This window comes from Littorina saxatilis, linkage group LG13 (genome assembly GCF_037325665.1).
Source record: "Littorina saxatilis isolate snail1 linkage group LG13, US_GU_Lsax_2.0, whole genome shotgun sequence".
Classification (NCBI taxonomy): Eukaryota; Metazoa; Mollusca; class Gastropoda; order Littorinimorpha; family Littorinidae; genus Littorina; species Littorina saxatilis.
The window spans coordinates 12866133-12888632 of record NC_090257.1 but is presented as its reverse complement, the minus strand read 5'-3'; the positions used below and the strand labels follow the sequence as shown (position 1 = coordinate 12888632).

General features: G+C 42.3%; 4 protein-coding genes across 5 annotated transcripts in view; 1 reads left to right on the top strand and 3 right to left on the bottom strand.

Moving 5' to 3' along the window:
* LOC138983636 (zinc metalloproteinase nas-15-like) overlaps positions 1-1027 on the bottom strand; it is a 21378-nt gene extending 20351 nt beyond the window's left edge. For both annotated transcript variants that reach the window (XM_070356918.1, XM_070356919.1), the window contains exon 1: positions 330-1027. In XM_070356918.1, coding sequence (XP_070213019.1) covers positions 330-362 — 33 coding nt within the window. In that variant the 5' untranslated portion in view covers positions 363-1027. The remainder of the gene's footprint in view (positions 1-329) is intronic.
* A 10126-nt stretch (positions 1028-11153) lies between these two features.
* LOC138946180 (piggyBac transposable element-derived protein 3-like) lies at positions 11154-11579 on the bottom strand. Its single transcript, XM_070317692.1, has one exon. It carries the CDS (start codon positions 11577-11579, stop codon positions 11154-11156), a length of 426 nt encoding a protein of 141 aa, XP_070173793.1.
* A 25-nt stretch (positions 11580-11604) lies between these two features.
* On the bottom strand, positions 11605-12210 carry LOC138946179 (piggyBac transposable element-derived protein 3-like). The gene has a single exon (XM_070317691.1). It carries the CDS (start codon positions 12208-12210, stop codon positions 11605-11607), a length of 606 nt encoding a protein of 201 aa, XP_070173792.1.
* A 6644-nt stretch (positions 12211-18854) lies between these two features.
* Positions 18855-21244, top strand: LOC138983638 (uncharacterized). Its single transcript, XM_070356921.1, has 3 exons — positions 18855-19391; positions 19858-20073; positions 20947-21244. The coding sequence occupies exons 1-3, from the start codon at positions 19189-19191 to the stop codon at positions 21134-21136; spliced, it is 609 nt and encodes a 202-aa protein (XP_070213022.1). The 5' UTR covers positions 18855-19188; the 3' UTR covers positions 21137-21244.
* Positions 21245-22500: the final 1256 nt, after the last annotated feature.

Here is a 22500-nt window from a genome sequence, read left to right as displayed (position 1 = left end):
TTTAGTGTGTGTGTATGTGAATAGGTGTGTATGTGTGTGTTTGTTTGTGTTCGTGCTTGTGCGCGCGCGCGTGTGTGTGTGTGTGTGTGTGGGGGGATGGGGTATGCGCGAGCGTGCGTGCGCGCGCGCTTGCGTGCAAGCTGGCGTGCGTGTGTGTGTGACTGTCTGTTTGAAAAACAGCGACAGAGACAGACAGAGATAGGCAGATTCAGTAACAGACACACGCAAAGATACAGAGACTTACATATAGTTTGACCTGAGATACAACAGCATGGCAGCAATACTAGCTCAGACATATTTCCTTTTAATTAAGCGTACAACCTACTTACCAACAGGAAATGCAGCACATCTTTCACATCCATGGCGAAATAAACACCGACACAGACACCAATATCCCGTGTAATGTCAGTGTATGCACACAATTACCTATTAAACCTCATCTGAAACTAACCTCATCTGAAACTAACCTATCTTCCTCACAAAAGCGCTATGAAATATAGCTAATACATCGTTCGTCACTGATAAGATTCTTGTTTGCGCCTTGAGAATGGAAGGTGCACAAATATTGTAGAGCAGTTCGTTCTTTCTTTCTTCGAACTTTTGTCTGTCCCCAAAAAGTGTGGCTGGTCCACACAGATACTAAGGCAGAGTTCAGTTTCACTGCCACTGCTTCTTTTTGCTTTAAACGTTAGTGGAAAACCCTTTCAAAATCTGAGCGTGTTCCTAGTTACTTGGTTTTCACTTGCATACCTTGCAAGTCAGTTTATCAAGATAAATAATACAGCATCATTTAGCCCTATATGTTCTCCAAAACAACACAACTGGCACTATTGTCAGATAAGGCAAAGGCCTGCTGACTTGCAAAGTGCACTTCAGCACAAATAAAAACAAAACCTCTTGTTAGTGCTTCTGTAGTATACAGAGGTCTGGCTTGATAAACTTCACCCTACATCTTTCTGTGCCAACAGTCAAGGCCTTACGGTATAGACTACTGAAGTGGTGATGGCGAATGCGCCGTTTAAGTGGTGCTTGCTACACTATTGTGCTTTCTTGGCGTTGCTTAATTCATAATTATAATAGTAAATGTGGGTTTAAAGGTCAATGGCACTCAGTCGCGCGTGAGACATTTCCTGCTTCAGTGGAAATGACATGGTTGCACTGAATGAAGGACACCGGATACGCTTTCGAAAAAAAAATGGAGGAATACGTTCATGTCATTAATGAATGTTGCGCACCATTGCGCATGTGTGACTTTACAGCTGGCATAATGTATGCCTTTGTACAGGGAATACAAACAAGAACAATGAACGAGACTTCGGATTTTCTTCTCAGAAACGATTTTGTTTTTTTGTTTTTTTGTAAAGTATGTTTGATGGTGTATGCTTTTAATTAAGCGTTGTTAACTGTGAATGTAGATGTAAATGCTTGTATAACTGTGTTTTAATTTTAAATGTGTCAAGCGCAAAGAGCATAATTGTAAAGTTATGATGTTGCGCTATATAAATGCTCATTTATTACTATTATTTTGTGACACAAGTTTAATATGAGGTCCCGGAAACAGTACATACTTTTCTTTGTACATTTAAGTCAATATTTGACGGATGCTGGGAATAGAGAGCCCGTCTGAAAGGGCCTTGTTCGGTATGCTTCGGTCTACTTTGTTCTGTGTTTCGGTCGATGTCGGTCTAAGTTAGTTTGATTCAGTCTGTGTCAGTGTCTGTGGTGGCTTTCCCAGAGTTTTGAAGTAAGCGTGTCGCATGTCCTCCACTCCTGTCACTCTTTGTGGTCACTTCCGCCACATGCTCGAAGCAGACACGCAGCCGGAAGTGCGTGTCGTTTGGGATTGTTTCCCTTCGTTAAAGCATGATGCACGATTGGATTTTACAGGGTGACCCCCAAAAAACGCAACCCACACAAATGCGAACAACTTCTGCATCTCTTGATGAAATTACGTCATGTTTGCTTTACATTAACTTCAACAAATGAGCGTATGCTTCCATGAAATGGCGAGTCTGTAGGTCAAATGGTTTTACTTTAGTACGCTTTCGAAAAATAAAATGGAGGAATACGTTCATGTCATTAATGAATGTTGAGCACCATGGCGCATGTGTGACTTTACAACGAAGGGGGTCATTGTTTCTAGTCATTTGCGTTCAGCGAATACCTTCCCAGTTGTTGTGCATAAACTTCAGTTTGTTCACGACCATTCTACAAAGTTTCTTGTCTGCAGGTAAAATGGTCCGACTTTAACCTTTTCTCCAAAATGTGTTCCAAAATACCACTCCAAAATTGTCAATGACGCGAACGCATTCCTGTTAAGTGTTGTTCATATGGCAGACTTGCGACCAACTTTCACCAAATTTGACCAAATGTCAAGCGATTTTAGTCGTTGGCAAGTCAAATCAAAACCGCTGCCCATGTGAACAGCACAAACGCGCAAAGTAGTTTTAAGCTGCGATGCTCGCCAGGCTGCATCATTCGGGATTGTCCGGTCGTCTTCGTTGTTTTCCGGAGAAGGGAAGGCTAGAACTAACCAATCAGTAAGCGCGATAAGAAAAGTCTGGACAAAATCGCTGAATACACAGATGCGAGTCACGGCCGAGTCGAGCAGTGCTCAACTGAGATTTGAAGTCGCTGACGAGTCTGGCCCGAATCGTTTCTGAATCGCTGGGGCTGTTCACATGGCAGACTTTTCGCCGATTCGACCTCAACGACCCGGGAGCGATTTTCAAAGGAATACAGTTACAAGTCTGCCATATGAACAGCACTTTAGGGGATTGCCCTGAACCTATAATAGCTGTGACTGCTGTCTTCAGGTCATCGATGATCTAGGGGCAAGGGGGGGGGGGGGTTGTGTGCATCGCTTGTGTGAGTTATTGCTGCGCCAAACACTGGCAGGGTTCGGGATGGTACCACACGTGTCACCACTCCCATCTGAACGGTCGATACTCACAGCAGGATGTCTGCAGCTGGTGGGATAGTGTGGCTGGTACACGTTCCTATTTTCAGAAATGAAGATTCGGCCCTTATAGACTTTTTAGGGCTGCCCAAAGTGCTCGTCCCTGCGTCTTATATGCACTAAAAGTCAAAATCACGTATTAGAAAATTTGTGTAGGGGGTCCCGAGACGCACTGAACCTAAAAAGTGCGGGTCCCGGGACGCACTACATGATTATGCATTATCGTGCGCACCCTAGGTACTTTGTTTTAGACTGTAGTCGTTTGCTTAATTATACCTTCCTTGATGTCAAGCGAAACAAGTCTTAGGTTAACAGTTGTTTTTCTCTCTGAAAACAGGTCCTTGTTTTCAACACAGAAATAAATTATCACTCGAAAGGTGACACATATTCCCTTTTGTTATTTTGATTGCATCTGAGAAAAAAGAAAACGGTGTTATTTTTTCTCTCTGAAGTTTTGGAACATCGTGTGCGCAGAGCAGACGATGCGAACAGGTGATTACAGATGATATTAGGTGGCTTGTGTATGTGAAAGAGTGTGTGGGGTGTGGTGGTAATGGTGATGGTGGTGGGGAAAGTGTGTGTGTGTGTGTGTGTGTGTGTGTGTGTTTGTGTGTGTGTGTGTGTGTGTGTGTGTGTGTGTATGTGTGTGATATTTTTTATGGACCAGCCTGCATATTCCACTATTCTTTTTCACTTGATAGTTATGACTGTGGCTTCATTCAAGGTTGTAATCAGTACATATTAAAGGCACAGTAAGCCTCCCGTAAACCATCACAGAGCTCCCCGAGCGTCTACATACAGTACAAGCATACTTCCATTTGAACGCTCACCGAACGGGAACATCCTGGCTGCTTTCTGTCGAGCGTGAGAAATTTTCAAAGAATTTATTTTCGTGGACTTGGTCCTCTACAACAATGGCGCCTCGTTTTGGTGCTGGACGGCTGTTATGAATATTCACTGAATACCGGAAATCACGCCCGGACAGTAAGCCTCCCGTAAACCATCACAGATACTGTCAGGCTTTTACACACAGTACAAACACCCTTCCATTTGAACGCTCACCAAACGGGAACATCCTAGGTGCCCTACGTAAAGAGCGAGCAATTTTTAAAGAATTAATTTTGCAGATTGTCTCGAACACTTTTTGGACCCATCCTGAACTCAGGTCAAAAATGAGTTACTTCCCTTCGGGTCTCTTTCTATCGATGTAAACTGGCCATAGCCGCGGATCGATGATTATCAGAATGTTTTTGGACCGTGGTGCGTTTTTTGCGCTAGACCTAACTTTTAAAATCTAAATAATGAATTGACAGCTTGTTACACAAACATTCTTTGATCATAAAAGAATTCTTTTTTCATCAAGACAAGATCAGTACAATTCGAAGTTGTGAAAGTTTGAAAAAAGAAAAGCCCGGAAGCAGGTTCACGCAAGGGTCGTAGCAGACGGCGGTTTATGCATATCGCCGTTCCTCTCAACAGTCAAAAGCCATCGCTAGAGTTCTTGTGAACCACAGCCGTTTGTTTCGTGCATAAAAACGTGCTATTGTAGATAAGCTGACATCGAGTCGCATTCAAATGACTAACTGACGACTACATTGTGAAAAAGGGAAACTGGATCACACGGGTTCACGTCTCAGGGGTAAGATAAACCACGCAAAAATACATTCTTTGAAAATTGTTCGCTCTTTACGGTGAGTGTTTAAATGAAAGGGTGTTTGTACTGTGTGTAAAAGCCTGACCGTATCTGTGATGGTTTACGGGAGGCTTATTACTGTGCCTTTAACATAATATGGGTGTATGGAAAACTGGATGATTGAACACTATTGTATGAACAACTTTTCTCCGGCTTTAGAATGTCTCCCTTGAATTCTCATGACGTCAAGCCTGTGACGTCATCTAAACCTTTACATAACGTCACGTAGATGTTATGCAATAATTCGTAAAATGTTTTAAATTCAGCTTACAAGGCGGCGGCTTGTTTGTGCAATTATGTCCTGGAATTGTGTCATGTGGGTGAATGGTTGTGTCTTCAAAAATAAGGGTAAGGTTTTTAATAGTGGAATAATTCTGTTACTTTTGCGAGTATGATTTCAAATTAAGGTTTTATTTGAAAAAGAACGTTCCAAAACAGGCCAACAAAAGAACCGACGCCGGGTCAAAGTACCGTGATTGCAACGTTTTGTTTTCTCATAAATAAAATGTTCACTAACATACCATTCTTATTTTTTATTTATTTCAAACTCTGCCAGTATCTTGGTACGCTTTTTTTGAGAACCTACTAGTGTGTGACATCATTAGAAAGCTAAATCTGTCTATTTTTATTTACAGTTTGAATTTTCAATCTATTCCAATCCAAACTGGAGATATGAGGGTTCTAAGCAGGTACGTGTGTATCAACCCTGAAAACCCCAAATCCGGTCCCATTTTACTCTTTATTTCATTGCACACTAAAACTAACTAATTTTAGCATGCAGATTTTCTCCGAAAACGCCACTTTTCAGGGTGTTTTTACACCACAGTTTTCTCAGTTTTCATGCTAGAGCCTTGTAATTTGTACTGGAAATAGATTTTAGCCATAGCTGGATCCTAAACTAGCCAAACTGTAATCAAACAGACAGATCAAAAATATCATAATTTATACTAAGGGGAGATTTGTTTGATTTTTGTTATTAAATTGTGTACATGGCGTTTACTGGTAATAAGCCACATACCTGCTTTTCCCTAGTTCAGGCTCCAGGTAAACTTGTTTTTCATCACTTTTCCAAAGTACAGCTTTCAGGGATAAAAAGTGTAAGAAATATTGTGTAAAAAGTGATACATTCGAACCTATCTAAAGAGACCCCCAAGGGACTGAGAAAAAGTGGTCTCTTAGGCAGGTGGTCTTTTTAAACAGGTTCGCCATTTGGCAAACTCCCATCTTCCCAGAAACACTTGAACGTAGTGTCAAAATCTATCAGCTAACCCATTATTTTCCTGAAAAGCTACATAACTGACATAGATGCCCACCAAATCTCATCAAAATCCACTGAGATGTTACTATGTAGCAAAAATAAATAACAATACACCCAACTCTAAGTAGGTCCAGCCACTTAAGAGCCTAAACCACAAGACACACGCACGAACAAGTAGAAAACAAATATGACCCCAATAAACGAAAGCCCTCACAATTCACAGACAAGTACAGAACACACACACATACACACACACACACAAACAAATAAACACACACACACAGACGCACGCACGCACACATACACACAATAAATCATGTGTACAAGTACAGGTAGTATGTTTCATTTCAGACAGCTGGATTTCCGGCTGTTCACTGCTCACAGTTTGCAAGAACGCCAACACACCTATCCACTCAAACACACACGCAAGCACACAAAACAAACACACACATAGACACAATAGGGCATGTGTACATATCAGGCAGATGGGTTTCACGTGAAGCTGTCTGACACATCTATCCACTCAGACACGCACACACCCACACACATACACACACACACATTCACACACACACAGAGGTGGTTATAAGGGTACCTTGGCATTTGTGTGCAGAATTTGTGTGTAAAAGTCGCACACAACTACCTAAGGTCGGACCCAAACTTCTACAAAGTCACACACAAACACCAATAGTTAGTACATTGGGCAAGAGTTCACACCCAAATGCCAACGGTTCCCACCCAAACTACTAACAATTATACAAGGGCAGGTAACTCGTGTTTTCTTACTGTCAGTAGCAAGACATACTATATCATGAGTTATCTCTCTTGGAAATTATAATGAATTTATTCAAGTACACTGCTTAGTCCATAATGACCGTTTTTAAACTGCCACAACTTTTTTATTTTTCATCGGAACAAGATTGTTCTTATATCAAATTATTCAGAAGAGTATGTAGATTACATCTATGCAATTTAAATACAATAATTACAATATTTAAAGAGAATTATCCTTAAAAGGGACTGAAAATTAGTTCAGTATTTTGGGCAGCCCTCTCAGCAAAGGCAAACTCGCAACTTTGGAGTGCACCAGACCCAACCTAGTAAACATTAATTTTTTTGAGAATATTTTTGAGGGGGGAGCAGACTGGAGAACCCGGAGTAAAGCCCCGAAATGTGGCCTGAGTCGAAACAGAAGTTGTATTATTATCTCTCTTTCTTTCCCTTAGTGGGGACAAGAAGCGAAGTCTGTTAGCGCATTGCGCTGGTTCGAATCCCGGATTGGGGAGGCAATATTGGTTGCTCCATAACAGAAAACGGGTCCCTGGTGTCAATAAATTGTGACCAGCCGCCCCAAATACGCTCAGATTCGAGTGGGCGCTCCAAATTGTTCATTTCCCTCTCTGTATCTCTCTCCATCTCTTTGTGTATCTGTTTGAATGAAAATGAAATTTGGCTATTTATACCGGCCGCGCTTTATCTTATCATACCAAAGCAATTACCTCAAAGCGCCATGGTCTACAACCAAATACCTAATTTGATATAAGAACAATATTGTTCCTATGCAAAATAAAGAAGTTGTGGCAGTTTAAATACGGTCATAATGGACTAAGCAGTGTACGACGACCTTCTTGGCGCAGTGGTAGCGCCTTGGATTTGTATTCATACGGTTGCATTTTCGAACCCTGGTCGCCGCAAATTAATTTGGCCACGTGCTCTACCATCTTACATTGTTTAGTATGTATGATAGTTATTTGAGAGCTTAGAGTTAGAAAAAGTCCCCTAAGATCCTATAATTAGAGCTGGGGTTTATAGTCTCTTTAATAAATTCATTATAATTTCCAAGAGAGATAACTCAGGATATAGTATGTCTTACCTGCCCTTGTATAATTGTTAGTAGTTTGGGTGCGACCTGATAGGTATTTGTGTGTGAACTCTTGCCCAGTGTCCTAACTATTGGTGTTTGTGTGTGACTTTGTAGTAGTATGGGACCGACCTTAGGTAGGTGTGTCCTAACTATTGGTGTTTGTGTGTGACTTTGTAGTAGTTTGGGTCTGACTTTAGGTAGTTGTGTCCTAACTATTGGTGTTTGTGTGTGACTTTGTAGTAGTTTGGGTCCGACCTTAGGTAGTTGTGTCCTAACTATTGGTGTTTGTGTGTGACTTTGTAGTAGTTTGGGTCCGACCTTAGGTAGTTGTGTGGGATTTTTACACATTCTATATTTATTACTCATTAGGTCACGATCAGGTCACTAACATTCGTGTGATTTTGGTCATGATGTGACCCAAAGTGGTTGGCGGGACCCCAAAAAACAATAAATTTGATTTGACTAACATTCGCAGCTTTGGTCAGGTTAAAAAGAGACCTGCCTGCGCCAGTGTGTTGCATAACCCACTGTGGACCGAAGTCAAGGACTGGGTGGCCGAGTGGTAACGCACTTGCGCTCGGAAGCGAGAGGTTGCGAGTTCGACCCTGGGTCAGGGCGTTAACAATTTTCTCCCCCCTTTCCTAACCTAGGTGGTGGGTTCAAGTGCTAGTCTTTCGGGTGAGACGAAAAACCGAGTTCCCTTCGTGTACACTACATTGGGGTGTGCACGTTAAAGATCTCACGATTGACAAAAGGGTCTTTCCTGGCAAAATTGTATAGGCATAGATAAAAATGTCCACCAAAATACCCGTGTGACTTGGAATAATAGGCCGTGAAAAGTAGGATATGCGCCGAAATGGCTGCGATCTGCTAACCGATGTGAATGCGTGATGTATTGTGTAAAAAAAATTCCATCTCACACGGCATAAATAAATCCTACGCCTTGAATATGTGCGCGATATAAATTGCATAAACAATTTTTTTTTTAAATCCCTGCGCTTAGAACTGTACCCACGGAATACGCGCGATATTACCCAATATTGACGGACTGTGTGATGATATGTTCTGCTATGGTCTGTTTTGACAGTGATATCAAAATCGAGACCGGAGGTCGAAGATATCATCACACAGTCTGTCAATGTTAGATATATTGCTAATTCTTTGGACATTTTGTATTTACTTGCCTAGGGCGGGGATATAGCTCAGTTGGTAGCGCGCTGGATTTGTATTCAGTTGGCCGCTGTCAGCGTGAGTTCGATCCCAGGTTCGGCGGAAATTTATTTTAGAGTCAACTTTGTGTGCAGACTCTCTTCGGTGTCCGAACCCTCCCCCCGTGTACACTACATTGGGTGTGCACGTTAAAGATCCCACGATTGACAAAAGGATCTTTCCTGGCAAAATTGCTTAGGCACAGTTAATAATTGTCTACCTATACCCGTGTGACTTGGAATAATAGGCCGTGAAAGGTAAATATGCGCCGAAATGGCTGCAATTACTGGCCGTATAAAATTTCATCTCACACGGCATCACTGCAGAGCGCCTAGAACTGTACCCACGGAATATGCGCGATATAAGCGTCATTGATTGATTGATTGATTAAAGAAATTACAAAAGTATTTGTCTCAGTTTTGGCTGTTCCATATCCCTCCCTCTGATTATTATTTCTTTTTGTTCTCTCTTTTCTTGTACTTTGATTGATTGATTGATTGACTTTTCAGTATTTCAAAATGGCTTTTCTTTCAAAAAGTCTGTAGTCACTTGATCAACTAAATTCTGGGATCATTACATTTTCATATATACACAAAGAAAAAAGCCAAGCACCCCCCGAATGAATTTGTGATAATAATTGAGTCAAATTTGTTTTACCATTTTTGTTCTTCGTAATGACATACATGGGTTTCCATAATAAGGTTGGGAAGTTGACGCGTCAAGATTGTGTCGCCACTGCCTGTGAGAAGCACGTGCAGCATGCAACCCATGAATGTTAAAAAAGGCAGTATGCTCACGCTGCAAATTTCTGTATTTAACACTGGGCGACGACAATTTGCAAACATTCTCTGTGAACATGGCGAGAAGACGATTATCAGAGGCGATCCGATGGCAGATTATAGGAATGCATGCTACAGGAGCATCCTTCAAAGCGATTGGTCGTCAACTTGGCTACCACTACACAGTCATCAGCCGTTTGGTACGCAAACATCGTCAGACTGGTGCTGTGAAGGACCGTCCACAGTCAGGGCGACCCCGTGTGACGTCAGAACGTGAAGACCGAGCTTTTCTCCGAATAATTCGGCGTGAGCCATTTTCAACGAGTACCGTCCTGAAATGAGCATGGCTTCCAAATCGACATCTGTCAACCAGGACCGTACGAAACCGCTTGAAAGCTGCAGGAATGGCAGCCCGAAGAGCCATTAAGCGTCCCCGACTGACAGATGACCACAAGAGAAGACGCTTGGCATGGTGTCTGGCACGGCAAAGATGGAACCTGAGAACGTGGAGGAGGATCCACTGGTCGGACGAAAGCAGATTCCTTCTCCATGTCACTGACGGCCGACTGAGGGTATGGAGGCACAGGAACACGGCCTATACACCCAGGAACATCAGACAAACTGTTCCATTCGGTGGCGGGTCAGTCATGGTTTGGGGTTGCATTTCCCATGACTGCAAGCTAGACCTTGTCACCGTACGTGGCAACCTCACGGGTGATCAGTATATGCGACATGTCCTGGAACCTGTTGTCGTTACTCATTTTGACAACCACCCACTTGCCACAAGACCCGTGTACATGGATGATAACGCCAGGCCTCATCGATCCAGGGCAGTAGTGGACTACCTCCAGAACAACGCTGTAACAACACTCCCATGGCCGGCAATGAGTCCAGATCTTAACCCCTTTTTGCCGAGATTTTTTTTTTGGGTTTTTTTTGCGTTTTTTAATAGCAAATAAAATTCTAAGACACAATATGTATTTCTTTTCTGATTTTTTTACTTTTTCTTGTGTCTACAGCATTTTTTTCAAGCGTCCTTTAAAAAGGACGCTAGGATCGAGAGGGTAGAGGTTTATCAAACATATACAATAGTGAAAGGAACAAGTTTCTAAAAGTTTTCAATGAAATTTATTAACACAAACACTTGTTTTCAAAAAAAATTTTAACTTTCGGTTTATAAACAATACAAAGTAACGGATTAACTGTCCATTATTTTAAAAAAATAAACAAAACAAACAAAAAAAAACAACCTCTGAACATGGTGCAAGTCACTCTCCTGTTACCCTGCCAAAGTGAATAATCTGTGCAAACAAAATTGCTTTCAACGATTTTTGTACAGCTCGTCAGAGCTTTTCACTTTCATTGTGAGTGGTCAAGTGGTCAGTTACCGATTACACAGGAGTATGAAATGCCACAAAACAGTACTTTCGGTGCAGAGGGACATTGCACTTCAGGCAGATTTGTTTGACCTTTTTGCCACATTGTGCGCATCTTCTCTGCTTGGAGATGTGCTCCACCAGGTGATCCAACCCATCACATCTGATTGCTGGTGGAATTCTTCTGTCCAGCTTTGCCACACGTCCGACAGGATGGTTAGGGAGCTCCAGGCGGGCAGCAGCGTGTGACCTCTTGAGGTAGATGTCCGCGATGGCACGCTGAACTGCCACAAGATCCATGGGAATGTACTCTGAGGCAGGTGTTGCCCTGTACATGTGCCATGTTTGCTGCACACACAGGTCAAGACAGAAGCTGAAAATGGCCCACCACCATTTCTTGGATCGTATGGAGACTCGGTATTTGGCAATGTTCTGGTCCATTCTGTCGCACCCGCCCATTGTCTTGTTATAGTGTTTGATCAGGAAGGGCTGCGAGATCTTGACTCGGTTTTTTCTCTGCCTTGGAGCACCGGGAGGCTGACTGCAGAGGGTTGACTCCTGCTGTATTGGAGACAGCGTTGACGATGTTGTTATCGTTCCATCGAACCACTATCACTCCTGTGTTTTCGGCCTGTTGAAAGTCGTAAGTGCCTCTCTTGGTATTCTTCATTTCATTGATTGACTTCAGTGGGCACTGCTCGGTCCTGTTGGCACGAACCGTTCCTGTACATCCAATCTTCTTGCTCGTGAGGACGTCAATAAGCTTCAGACTTGTAAACAGGTTATCAAAGGTCAGATGGTAACAATCTTCCGGCTCCTCTTCCTCCAGCTCAGAGATGAGGTCAACCACCACGGCTCCACCCATTCCAATGCCTGGATACTCATCTGCATTAGCTTGCCTGCCATTTGCTCCTTGGTAGGGTTCAAACTGGACACAGTACCCAAGGGGTGTGGCCAGCACCCACGTCTTGTATCCGAAGCGTATAGGCTTCCCTCTAATGAATTGCTTTGCACCGTGTCCCCCATAGTATGGGATCATGCTCTCGTCGATACTCAAATGTTGTTGCTTCATGATTTTTTTTAAGTACATGAGGCATCTCTCATTGAGCATGGTAATCAATGGCCTGATTTTGGCCATAGGCCAAAAAAAAATTGTCTGTTTCTGGTAACATGGCTAAAAAAAATAGGGTCGGTAGGTCGGGATTTTTATTTTTTTTATTTTTTTTACCCCAAATGTAGACCAATAAAACTAACTTTAAAAATCGCGCAAAGAGACTGGATTCACTATACATAGAGACAAGACACTCAACACATTTACAAATCGTCAGCGGACTTTCGTTTTCACACGTTTTTGTTGTTCATTTTCTCACCCTGTCCTTTACCACCAAAAAAAAAAAAAATTTTGGAGTTTGGAAAAAAAAAGTTTAGGGTCGGCGCCGAAATTTAGGGTCGGTCGGGTGACCAGAAACAGACAATTTTTTTTTGTTGCCATATCCATCACCACCACTGTTCTCCTCTCCCAATGTAGTTCTGCCACTGAGTCCCACAATAGTAGCTGTGGCACTGGCAGTCAGTTGTCGTCCGGACAAGTTGTGGACAGCACACTCCCCATCTTCTTCACCACTATCTTCATCAGTCAACTCATCAACTTCAGGAGGGTCGAGAAAGATGTCAGCTCTTTGAAATAAGTCATCATCTTCAAGCATATCTATTACCTCGTTCACAGTGAATCTGAAACAAACCCAACCCGTACATGAAAAAACCTCTGGCCATTTAGCCCTAGCGTCCTTTTTAAAGGACACCAGATCGAAACTGCCTATAACACAAACTATGGACTATATTCACAAAAAGAAAAATATGTTTCTAGATTATGCCTTTGTCTTCAAATTACCTTCAGTAATGATATTAAAAATGTTGATAATTACACAAATATAGCCTTACCTTCTTTTGGAACTCATCTTGATCTGCTCAGCATGTGGATTTTGAATGCTGTCCACCATGACACTTTACTGCCAAGAGAGTTAACTTTCTCCAACTCAGCTTCTGAAACGTTGTTACCTCCCTAACACCAGTCAGTGACTTAGACCTTTCTCAGAGTCTGTGTTGTAAATCAGGTGGGGAAAATGTAAGCGTCCTTTTTAAAGGACGCCAGGCTTAAATTAATCCGCTGGAGCATGTTTGGGACATCCTGGGGCGTCGTATACAAGCTCTGCAGCCTCCTGTGCAGACATTACGTGAATTGGAGGCAGCTTTGCATCGTGAGTGGTTGCAAGTGACCCGTGAACAGATCCGACGTTTGACTGGAGGGATGAGACGCAGGGTTGACGCCGTCATCCGGGCACGCGGGGGTTTCACTCGATATTGAACTTTTGAATCGCGTATGCCATCTGAGCACTCTCAATTACATTTTTTTCATGACACATTTACCTAAACCTGTCTTTTTCAGCTTGCAGCTCCATACTTATCAGGGGTACTGTTTTAGGGTTAAAACGTCACTTTTTGGCAAGGTACCAAATCACGATTAAAACCAATCAAAACTGGAGTTTTCTTGTGTGATGTTATTTCCAAAGAGTTGCTCTTGTCGATAACATTTGTCAAACCGAGCTCCTGAACTTACTGTTTCCATACCAGAACTTTAAAAATCAGTCATTGCGAAATTGAAGGGGGGTGCTTGGCTTTTTTCTTTGTGTATATATTTGTTTGTTTTTAAATTTAGGTGTTTTTGCTTTTGAAGTGGGGAAGCAATAAAGGAAATGTCGTCGATATCACTTTTGCACTGAGCTCAGTTTTGCCCAATTGACCAATGGAAATCCACGTAACATATGAAATAGCAATATCAATCAATCAATCAATCAATGACGCTTATATCGCGCATATTCCGTGGGTACAGTTCTAGGCGCTCTGCAGTAATGCCGTGTGAGATGAAATTTTATACGGCCAGTAATTGCAGCCATTTCGGCGCATATTTACCTTTCACGGCCTATTATTCCAAGTCACACGGGTATAGGTAGACAATTATTAACCGGCTGTGCCTAAGCAATTTTGCCAGGAAAGACCCTTTTGTCAATCGTGGGATCTTTAACGTGCACACCCAATGTAGTGTACACGGGGGGTGGGGGGGGGGGGGGTTGGACACCGAAGAGAGTCTGCACACAAAGTTGACTCTGAAATAAATTTCCGCCGAACCTGGGATCGAACTCACGCTAACAGCGGCCAACTGAATACAAATCCAGCGCGCTACCAACTGAGCTATATCCCCGTCCCAATATAGGCCTCATATTGATTGATTGATTGATTGATGTGACCGAGACACGGCGCCGGCAGCGTAGGTCACGATCAGGTCACTAACATTCGTAACCTTGGTTAGGTGAAAAAGAGGCCTGTCTGCACCTTTGTGTTGCATAACCCGCCGTGGACCGAAAAGGTAATGTGACCGACCACCAGCGCCAGCAGTATAGGTCACGATCAGGTCAGGTGGACTGCATCACTGGATGTAATTTATAACTGCTTCTGAAATATGCTCCCAGAAAATAAGGATCAGTACTTTGAAGCTCCATATCTCTGAAACTACAAATAATGAAATTGTTTAACTGGCTATATAATTATGCTCGGAAAGGCCATTCTTCTACTTTTTCTTTTTCTGCGTTCTCCCCGTACCTAGGAGAAAAACGCGTATGTGACCGCTTTTAAGTTCCCACCACATTGGGGGTCACATTCCGTCTTCGGGGAGGATGAGTACTTTGGTACGTGTGTTTGTGTAGCCGGCATTCACCCGTCAATATTTTAATAGCATCATGCTTTAACCCATTTCTTTCTAGGGAGATTTTTTCTAAGGGCTTACAAAAATAAGATATTTTATTATCAGATCAGCTTGTAAAGGAGATACTATTTAAAAAAAAAAAAAAGAAGTCGAATGCGTGGTGACAACTGCCGCTCCGACTGAGGGGGGATTTACTAAAAAGAAAGGAAGGGGGTGGGGGGGGGGGAGGTGTTCGGGAAGAGGTCGAGGGCAAAGGGATACAGAGCCGATACGATTACGATGTTGAGGGAGGGGGGGGGCAGCAAATATGTGCATGCACGTGGTGGTCAGTAACATTTTTCACACAACTTGCCGTTTGCTTTTAATCCTACTTACATATGTTCATTTCTCTTGTGTTATTTTATTTCTGTCAGAAGAAAAGGGATGAATGAAAGACATGACCGGCTGGATAAAATATATCTGAGTGAAACGTTACTTCTTCAAGAGTCCGTCTTTGATTTCTTTTTTCTCTTATTTTTAACAATTTAGATTGATTTTATTTATGTCAATTTCTCGCGAAAACATTGTTTTCAATGCTGACTGGTGCGTGGTGTCTTGGTGCGTGGTTCGAACATGACTGTGGTGTCCAGCTCAAGTCGTGTCTTCCGCGTGTGATGTTTGAAGTGGGCCTATTTGGACGAAGCTAAGTAGATGGGGAGTACGAACATCAGCAGATTCCACGATTTTATGATCCTACCGGGGATAAGAGACAGAGACTGTCAAGTGCTCTTACATGAACCAGTCTGTCCGATCGAGTCAAGGTGTGATTTTTGCGTTCTACTTACACGCCTGTATTCTCAGCTCACAACTCCTCGCAAAACATCTCAAAGAAAAGTGACATTGCATGAGTCGGAAAGACAATAGGAAAGATTTAGACCTCAGAATAGGGTCAATTAGAGACGATAAACCAAAGCACAAAGAATACTACACAGCATTACGTGGTTTTTTTGCACGCGATCTGTTTCTCGTAAGGCACGCAATAAGGACGCCTGTTAACCCGTGATTTGTAAAAATTTAAACAAAAAATGTAATTCTTTTTTCATGTCTTTCTTGTCCCATCGCTGAGAAATTCGGATCGCTTCCTCCCAGTGGAAAGCTAGCAAGCGATGGGACAAGAAATACATACACAAAAATATATATAATAGATCCCTTGACTTTGGGGTAGCACGACTAGGTTGCTGCTAGCTTTCCACTGGGAGGAAGTGACCCTAATTTCCCAGCGATGGGACAATCTATAAATGAAAAACAAATCTGAAAAAAAATCTTATAGATCCCTTGACTTTCGGGGTAGCGCGACTCTGTAGTTGCTGCTAGCTTTCCATTGGGAGGAAGCGACCCGAATTTCCCAGCAATGGAACAATCTAGTAATGAAAAAAAATAATCTAATATATCCCTTGACTTGGGGATAGTGCGACTCTGTTGCTGCTAGCTTTCCATTGGGTGGAAGCGACCCGACTTTCGCAGCGTTCGGGCAATCTAGTAATGAAAATTTTTTTTTAAAAAAATCCAATAGATCCCTTGACTTAAGGGTAGCGCGACTCTGTTGCTGCTAGCTTTTTATTGGGAAGAAGCGACCCGAATCTTCCAGCGATGAGACAATCTAGAAATCTAATAGATCCCTTGACTTGGGATGTTAAGCTACTGGGATTGGGGCGAAATGGGATAACGGCGATCCGGGATTGCGCCAAAATGGGATGTGGAGCTAATGGTACATGACATGGTGGTAAAATGACACTTGGCCTGAGAAATGTCGCCAAAATGCGATGGGGGCGAATTGGGATAACGGCGAAACGGGACTAATAGATCCCTTGACTTTGGGGTAGTGCGACTCTGTCACTGCTAGCTTTCCACTGGGAGGAAGCGACCGGAATTTCCCAATGATGGGACATCCTAGTAATGAAGAAAAAAACCAATCTTAAAATTAACAGAGTCGCAATACCCCTAAAGTCAAGGGGTTTCGTTTTTGTCCCTTGACTTTGAGGATGACAAGAAAATATCGGGCGCAAAAACGTGATTTGTAAAAACATTTTTACAAATAGCGAGGCGCGCCCCGCGATTTGTAAAAATGTTTTTACAACTGGCGGGGCGCGCTCCGTGATTTGTAATTATTTTTTTTACATTTTTACAAATCACGGGTTAACAACGGCTTATTGCTACACAAAGCATCTAGTGGGCAACGAATTCTGATTTTTTAAAGTTTTTTTGTGTGAGTAAGAATATTTTTTATGTGCACCCCAACCCCCTCCCCAAAGTTGATTTGGTACGATGAAAAGATAAGAAAATCTTCCAAGCCATTTGGTCGTTTCAATGACGTAAACTAGTTATAATTAAAAAAAAACTAAAACCCATGTGCCTACTTTTTTATGACGTGTAGAATAGACCTCCGAACCGCATATCTACACTATGTTGTATTCCAACCATCCCCTAACTTAATAGGTCTGGCACTGACAAACATATCTGACTGCCCAACCGACCATCGCGTGCGATCCAGAGCAACTGAATAATAGTGACTATCCACAATAGAACAATTTAATTCCAACCAAAATGGTACGGAACAGTTTCCTATCTATATGCGTTGGAAGGCGTCTGCATTTAGAGTAATGTTTGTCCCGGGCTAAAGTATTTTAATGTATATTCAGAACTCATTCTCGTCATATGGACATAATACAGTTAACTTGTTTTAGTTTGCCAAGTTGTACCTTGTATTCATATAAATTAACAATCCTTGTGTAAAAGAACAAACGGGTGTAGCTCGGTTGGTTTGACAGGAACACGGCGACAATAAACATTTCCAGCTGACGACGGTGGTCAACTCAACCGGACCAATGATGTGTGACTTATGAAGTAGGATCCTTTACAGTGAATTGCAATTGTTGTGTCTGCTGCTCTCTCCTCATGTACTTGAAAGCCCTTTACATCAGTCTTTCATGGTAAACCTTGCTTTAACAATTGCCTCTTGAAAAAGCACTGATTTCAATTAGTAACATAGTGACAGCTTAGGGTAACCTTCGCCTACATTCTCTTGCTAAGTGTGTACAGAGAGGAAGAGAGAGAGAGAGAGAGAGAGAGAGAGAGAGAGAGAGAGAGAGAGAGAGAGAGAGAGAGAGAGAGAGAGAGAGAGAGAGTGAGAGAGACTTAGACTTAGACTTAGAACATTTTATTGACATAAATGGTAAACATTTTAAGCCAAGGGCCTAATCTTACAACGTGCCCTTTACATTCACACTAACACATCCTCACGCATATAACCAACATAATATAATGAAATCATATAGGCATAACATGTAAATGTACAGTAAATAGGCATAAGCACCACGGCCACACGAAACACACAGTCTAATAAATATACGAAGTAAAACAATATGAATACTATATGCTATTAATATGTAATATGACGTGAATATAATTATATAGTAATATTAATATAGTATACATTAGACAGAACTGTAAGATTCACATAATTATGTCACCGTGGGTGTGTACTTACAGAGAACAGTTTAGATGTTTTTTTAAGGAAGATTTAAAGATATTTACAGATTTGCTAGTTTTAACATTCGAAGGAAGAGAGTTGCACCTTGACGGCCCAGCAAAGGAGAGAGAGAGAGAGAGAGAGAGAGAGAGAGAGAGAGAGAGAGAGAGAGAGAGAGAGAGAGAGAGAGAGAGAGAGAGAGAGAGCTCAGAACTCAGAACTCAGAACTTTATTACATAAGGATAAAGGTTTTAGGCTTAGCCTAATCTTCCAACCTGTCCTTGGAACATACTACAGATAATAATTGTAAACGAAAGCAAAGACTGCGCACATACACACACACACACACACACACACACATCCACACACACACCCTCGTATACACACACACGCACACACAAGCTCACACACATATACACACACACACACACACACATGCACACACACACATGCACACATATACACACACACATGCTCGCGCGCGCGAGCGTGCGCTCGCTTACCTACACACATGCACATGCTATCATTTCATACCTAAAAGGAGCAGTATCTAATCAAAGTATTAAAGGTCAACCACATTGCTCGGTCAAAAAAATTCTGCTGAGAGAACATTACTAAATAGTACCAGATGCAAAATATTGGCAAGCAAAGTCCTTTGGTTTAATAGATATCGATCAATGAAAGTGGGTTTTCATACCTGCAATTAAGGGTAAGGGAAGTAAGAATCTAAAACGCAGCCATGGCTGATCTCCCCTCGCAGTGACGTCAGCAGCTGTATTGGCATGGCAGACCATGAAGAAAACAGTGAAACAAGCAGCGTTTCTTCACTGGAACTATCGTGCTACAGTAGTGATTTTGAGGTTTTGAATGAACACGATCTTCAACCATACCAGTTTGAACCTGAGCTGTCCGATGCTGAGGTTGAGGAAACACCCGACAGAGACGATTTTAGCGAGTCTCTCGATCGTTTGATGTCCACCAACTGGTAAGAAACTACCACTGATTCAGTGATTGTGAGACTCTTCCTCGTATATATTCCTATTATAGAATCGATTCTGGTAGAGCTTGTTTTGCAGTCAGTAATTTGTAAAGTTTGTGCGATGTCTTCTTTTACCCTTGATGCAATTCATGCATGCCAGAAAGTGATGCGCATTCCTGATTATAATTTTAGTCAAAACATCATCCTACTGAGTAGTCAGTATGCCCACTCAATCATTGCTAGTAGCAGTCCCCAAAACTAAAACTAGCCAAATCAGTACACGTATGAATATACCAATGTTCCAATGGAATAACAATTTATTATGGTTTTGTCTAGACATAATGGTCACTACCATTGGTTGTGAATTTGTCCATTTCAGTTGTTTTACTGCCTTAGTAGATCAATTTTTTTGTGTGAGTTTGTAGACTGCAGAGAATTTGAACTAAACTTGTATCAAATTTTGTGTGTGCAGGTGTCAGTGCGCAAACTGTGCAGGCATGGGCTCAATCCGAGAATGCCGCTGTTGTCAAGAAATTCCAGAAATGGAATCACTGACAGTAAGCACAGGGGTGGGCTGCATCACTGACCACCCTGGCTTCAGATCAGTGTGCTTGGACCACTATGTCTTGGAGACATGCTATCACTGGTACAACCAGCAGTATGGGAGGGCTATACAGGATGCTAATGAGTAAGTTATTTTTTTTTAGAATTGTAATCATGATACTATAAATAGGTTTATGTCATAGATGTGCAAAAACAAATAACAATAAAATAAAAAAATGAAAATTAATTGTCAGATATTCATTTTTATTTCAAGACAATTCATTTATTCGCATGTGCTAATTCTGAGCAAAGCAATATGGGGAATGTTTTCAAGTATCCTGATTGTACACTTTGTGTACTGTGGACTGGGTGGCCGAGTGGTAACGCACTTGCGCTCGGAAGCGAGAGGTTGCGAGTTCGACCCTGGGTCAGGGCGTTAGCAATTTTCTCCCCCCTTTCCTAACCTAGGTGGTGGGTGCTAGTCTTTCGGATGAGACGAAACGCCGAGGTCCCTTCGTGTACACTACATTGGGGTGTGCACGTTAAAGATCCCACCATTGACAAAAGGGTCTTGTGTGTGGCGCACGTTATATGTCTTTCGGATGAGATGAAAAACCGAGGTCCCTTTGTGTACACTACATTGGGGTGTGCACGTTAAAGATCCCACGATTGACAAAAGGGTCTTTCCTGGCAAAATTGTATCGGCATAGATAAAAATGTCCACCAAAATACCCGTGTGACTTGGAATAATAGGCCGTGAAAAGTAGGATATGCGCCGAAATGGCTGCGATCTGCTGGCCGATGTGAATGCGTGATGTATTGTGTACAAAAAATTCCATCTCACACGGCATAAATAAATCCCTGCGCCTTGAATATGTGCGCGATATAAATTGCATACAATTTTTTTTTTAAATCCCTGCGCTTAGAACTGTACCCACGGAATACGCGCGATATAAGCCTCATATTGATTGATTGATTGATACTGTCATTAATACTGTATGCTTGTTTTTCTTTCCAGGCAGTATCGGTATGTAGCTTACCGCATGCTTGTGCGGTGGGTCTGGAAATGGCTGGGAGAGACATCAGGGTCACCTTACCAGCTTGTGCGGTTGCAAGAATTAGAGAACAGTTTCCTAGTGCAGATGGGCAGTACGTGGGTTATAGGGACCCACGACCTCCCGATCACAGGGCGGACGCCTTACCACTAGGCCACCGTGCCGGTTTGTCTTATTAGTGCAGTAGACGAATTCTGGCATTGTAGAGTGACATACTGTGTCCGGTCAGCAAGATACGATTTAAAGAAGTCACAGACCGAATCGTTTCTCAAATAATAGTGAGCGAGAGAGAGAGAGAGAGAGAGAGAGAGAGAGAGAGAGAGAGAGAGAGAGAGAGAGAGAGAGAGAGAGAGAGAGAGAGAGAGAGAGAGAGAGAGAGAGAGAGAGACGGACGGAATGACGGGCGGGCGGGCAGGCTTACAGACAGACAGATAGACAGACAGTCAGTCAGACAGACAGACAGACAGACATACAGACAGACAGGAAAAGAGAGAGAAAGAGAGAGACACATACACACATACAGACGGACGGACGCGCAGACAGACAGACAGACAGACAGGCAGACAGACAGACAGACAGACAGACAGACAGACAGACAGACAGACAGACAGACAGACAGACATATTGAATGACTGACTGAGAAGTGGCGGACGATGACAGAAACATAGACATATTTATACGGTGATATCAACACCATCATGGGTTGACTAACTCTGTAAGTATGCTTTGGTACAGATCTGGAAGAACATTTTATGAAAACAGTACCACTGGTACGCGTGATTATTGACACGTAGTGTTTTCGGTAACCGCTCTTTTCATTTTTGGTGCGTCGATGTATTTTCTCATTCATATTCGAGCATAATCATGTTCTCGGCTTTCAGTGTCAGTGAGTACTAAACGCAGGGGAGACCTAATTGGGTAATACTGTCATGTATTTTAAATTTCAACAATATCGGGAAGATTTAAGTCGGGAAAGTCGGGGGGGGGGGGGGGGGGGGGGTGTCAGAGAGATGATGACTATCAGAGACTTGCCAATTCAAGGATTTCATCCAAAATGTTGTCTAATCTTATCAAGCTGAGCTAAGTTATGTGAACACACAAACAAACCTTTAAGAAAGATTCACTCAAGCATAACATTCGATAAAAACATAAAACAACATGACATGCCAATAATCAAATACTAGATCATTAACATGGTAACCACAGGGTAATCAAAATCTATCACTTAACCTTATACAACTATGTACCTATGTTGCAACTGTTTTGACATGTGCAAGTTATCCATAGAGGTTGAATACAGCGAATGAAATTGTTTTGAGCGTTCCAGCGCCGTTAGTTTTCTGAAATGAATCAATCAATCAATATGAGGCTTATATAGCTATTCTGATGAACACGTGGGGGAATTCGGGGGCTGTGGTCTCTTCCGATCATCAAAGCATAATGCTACGGAAGTCGGCCATTTTTCTCAATATCCAAAAGCATATTGTCGATAACAAAGACGCATGGTTCCGGTTACC

Coding starts and splice junctions, on each gene's coding strand:
- LOC138983638 (XM_070356921.1), top strand. CDS start 19,189: ATGGCAGACCATGAAGAAAACAGTGAAACAAGCAGCGTTTCTTCACTG. Junction 19,392..19,857: donor CGTTTGATGTCCACCAACTG/GTAAGAAACTAC, acceptor TTGTGTGTGCAG/GTGTCAGTGCGCAAACTGTG. Junction 20,074..20,946: donor GCTATACAGGATGCTAATGA/GTAAGTTATTTT, acceptor TTTTCTTTCCAG/GCAGTATCGGTATGTAGCTT.
- LOC138946180 (XM_070317692.1), bottom strand. CDS start 11,579: ATGGACCAGAACATTGCCAAATACCGAGTCTCCATACGATCCAAGAAA.
- LOC138946179 (XM_070317691.1), bottom strand. CDS start 12,210: ATGAAGCAACAACATTTGAGTATCGACGAGAGCATGATCCCATACTAT.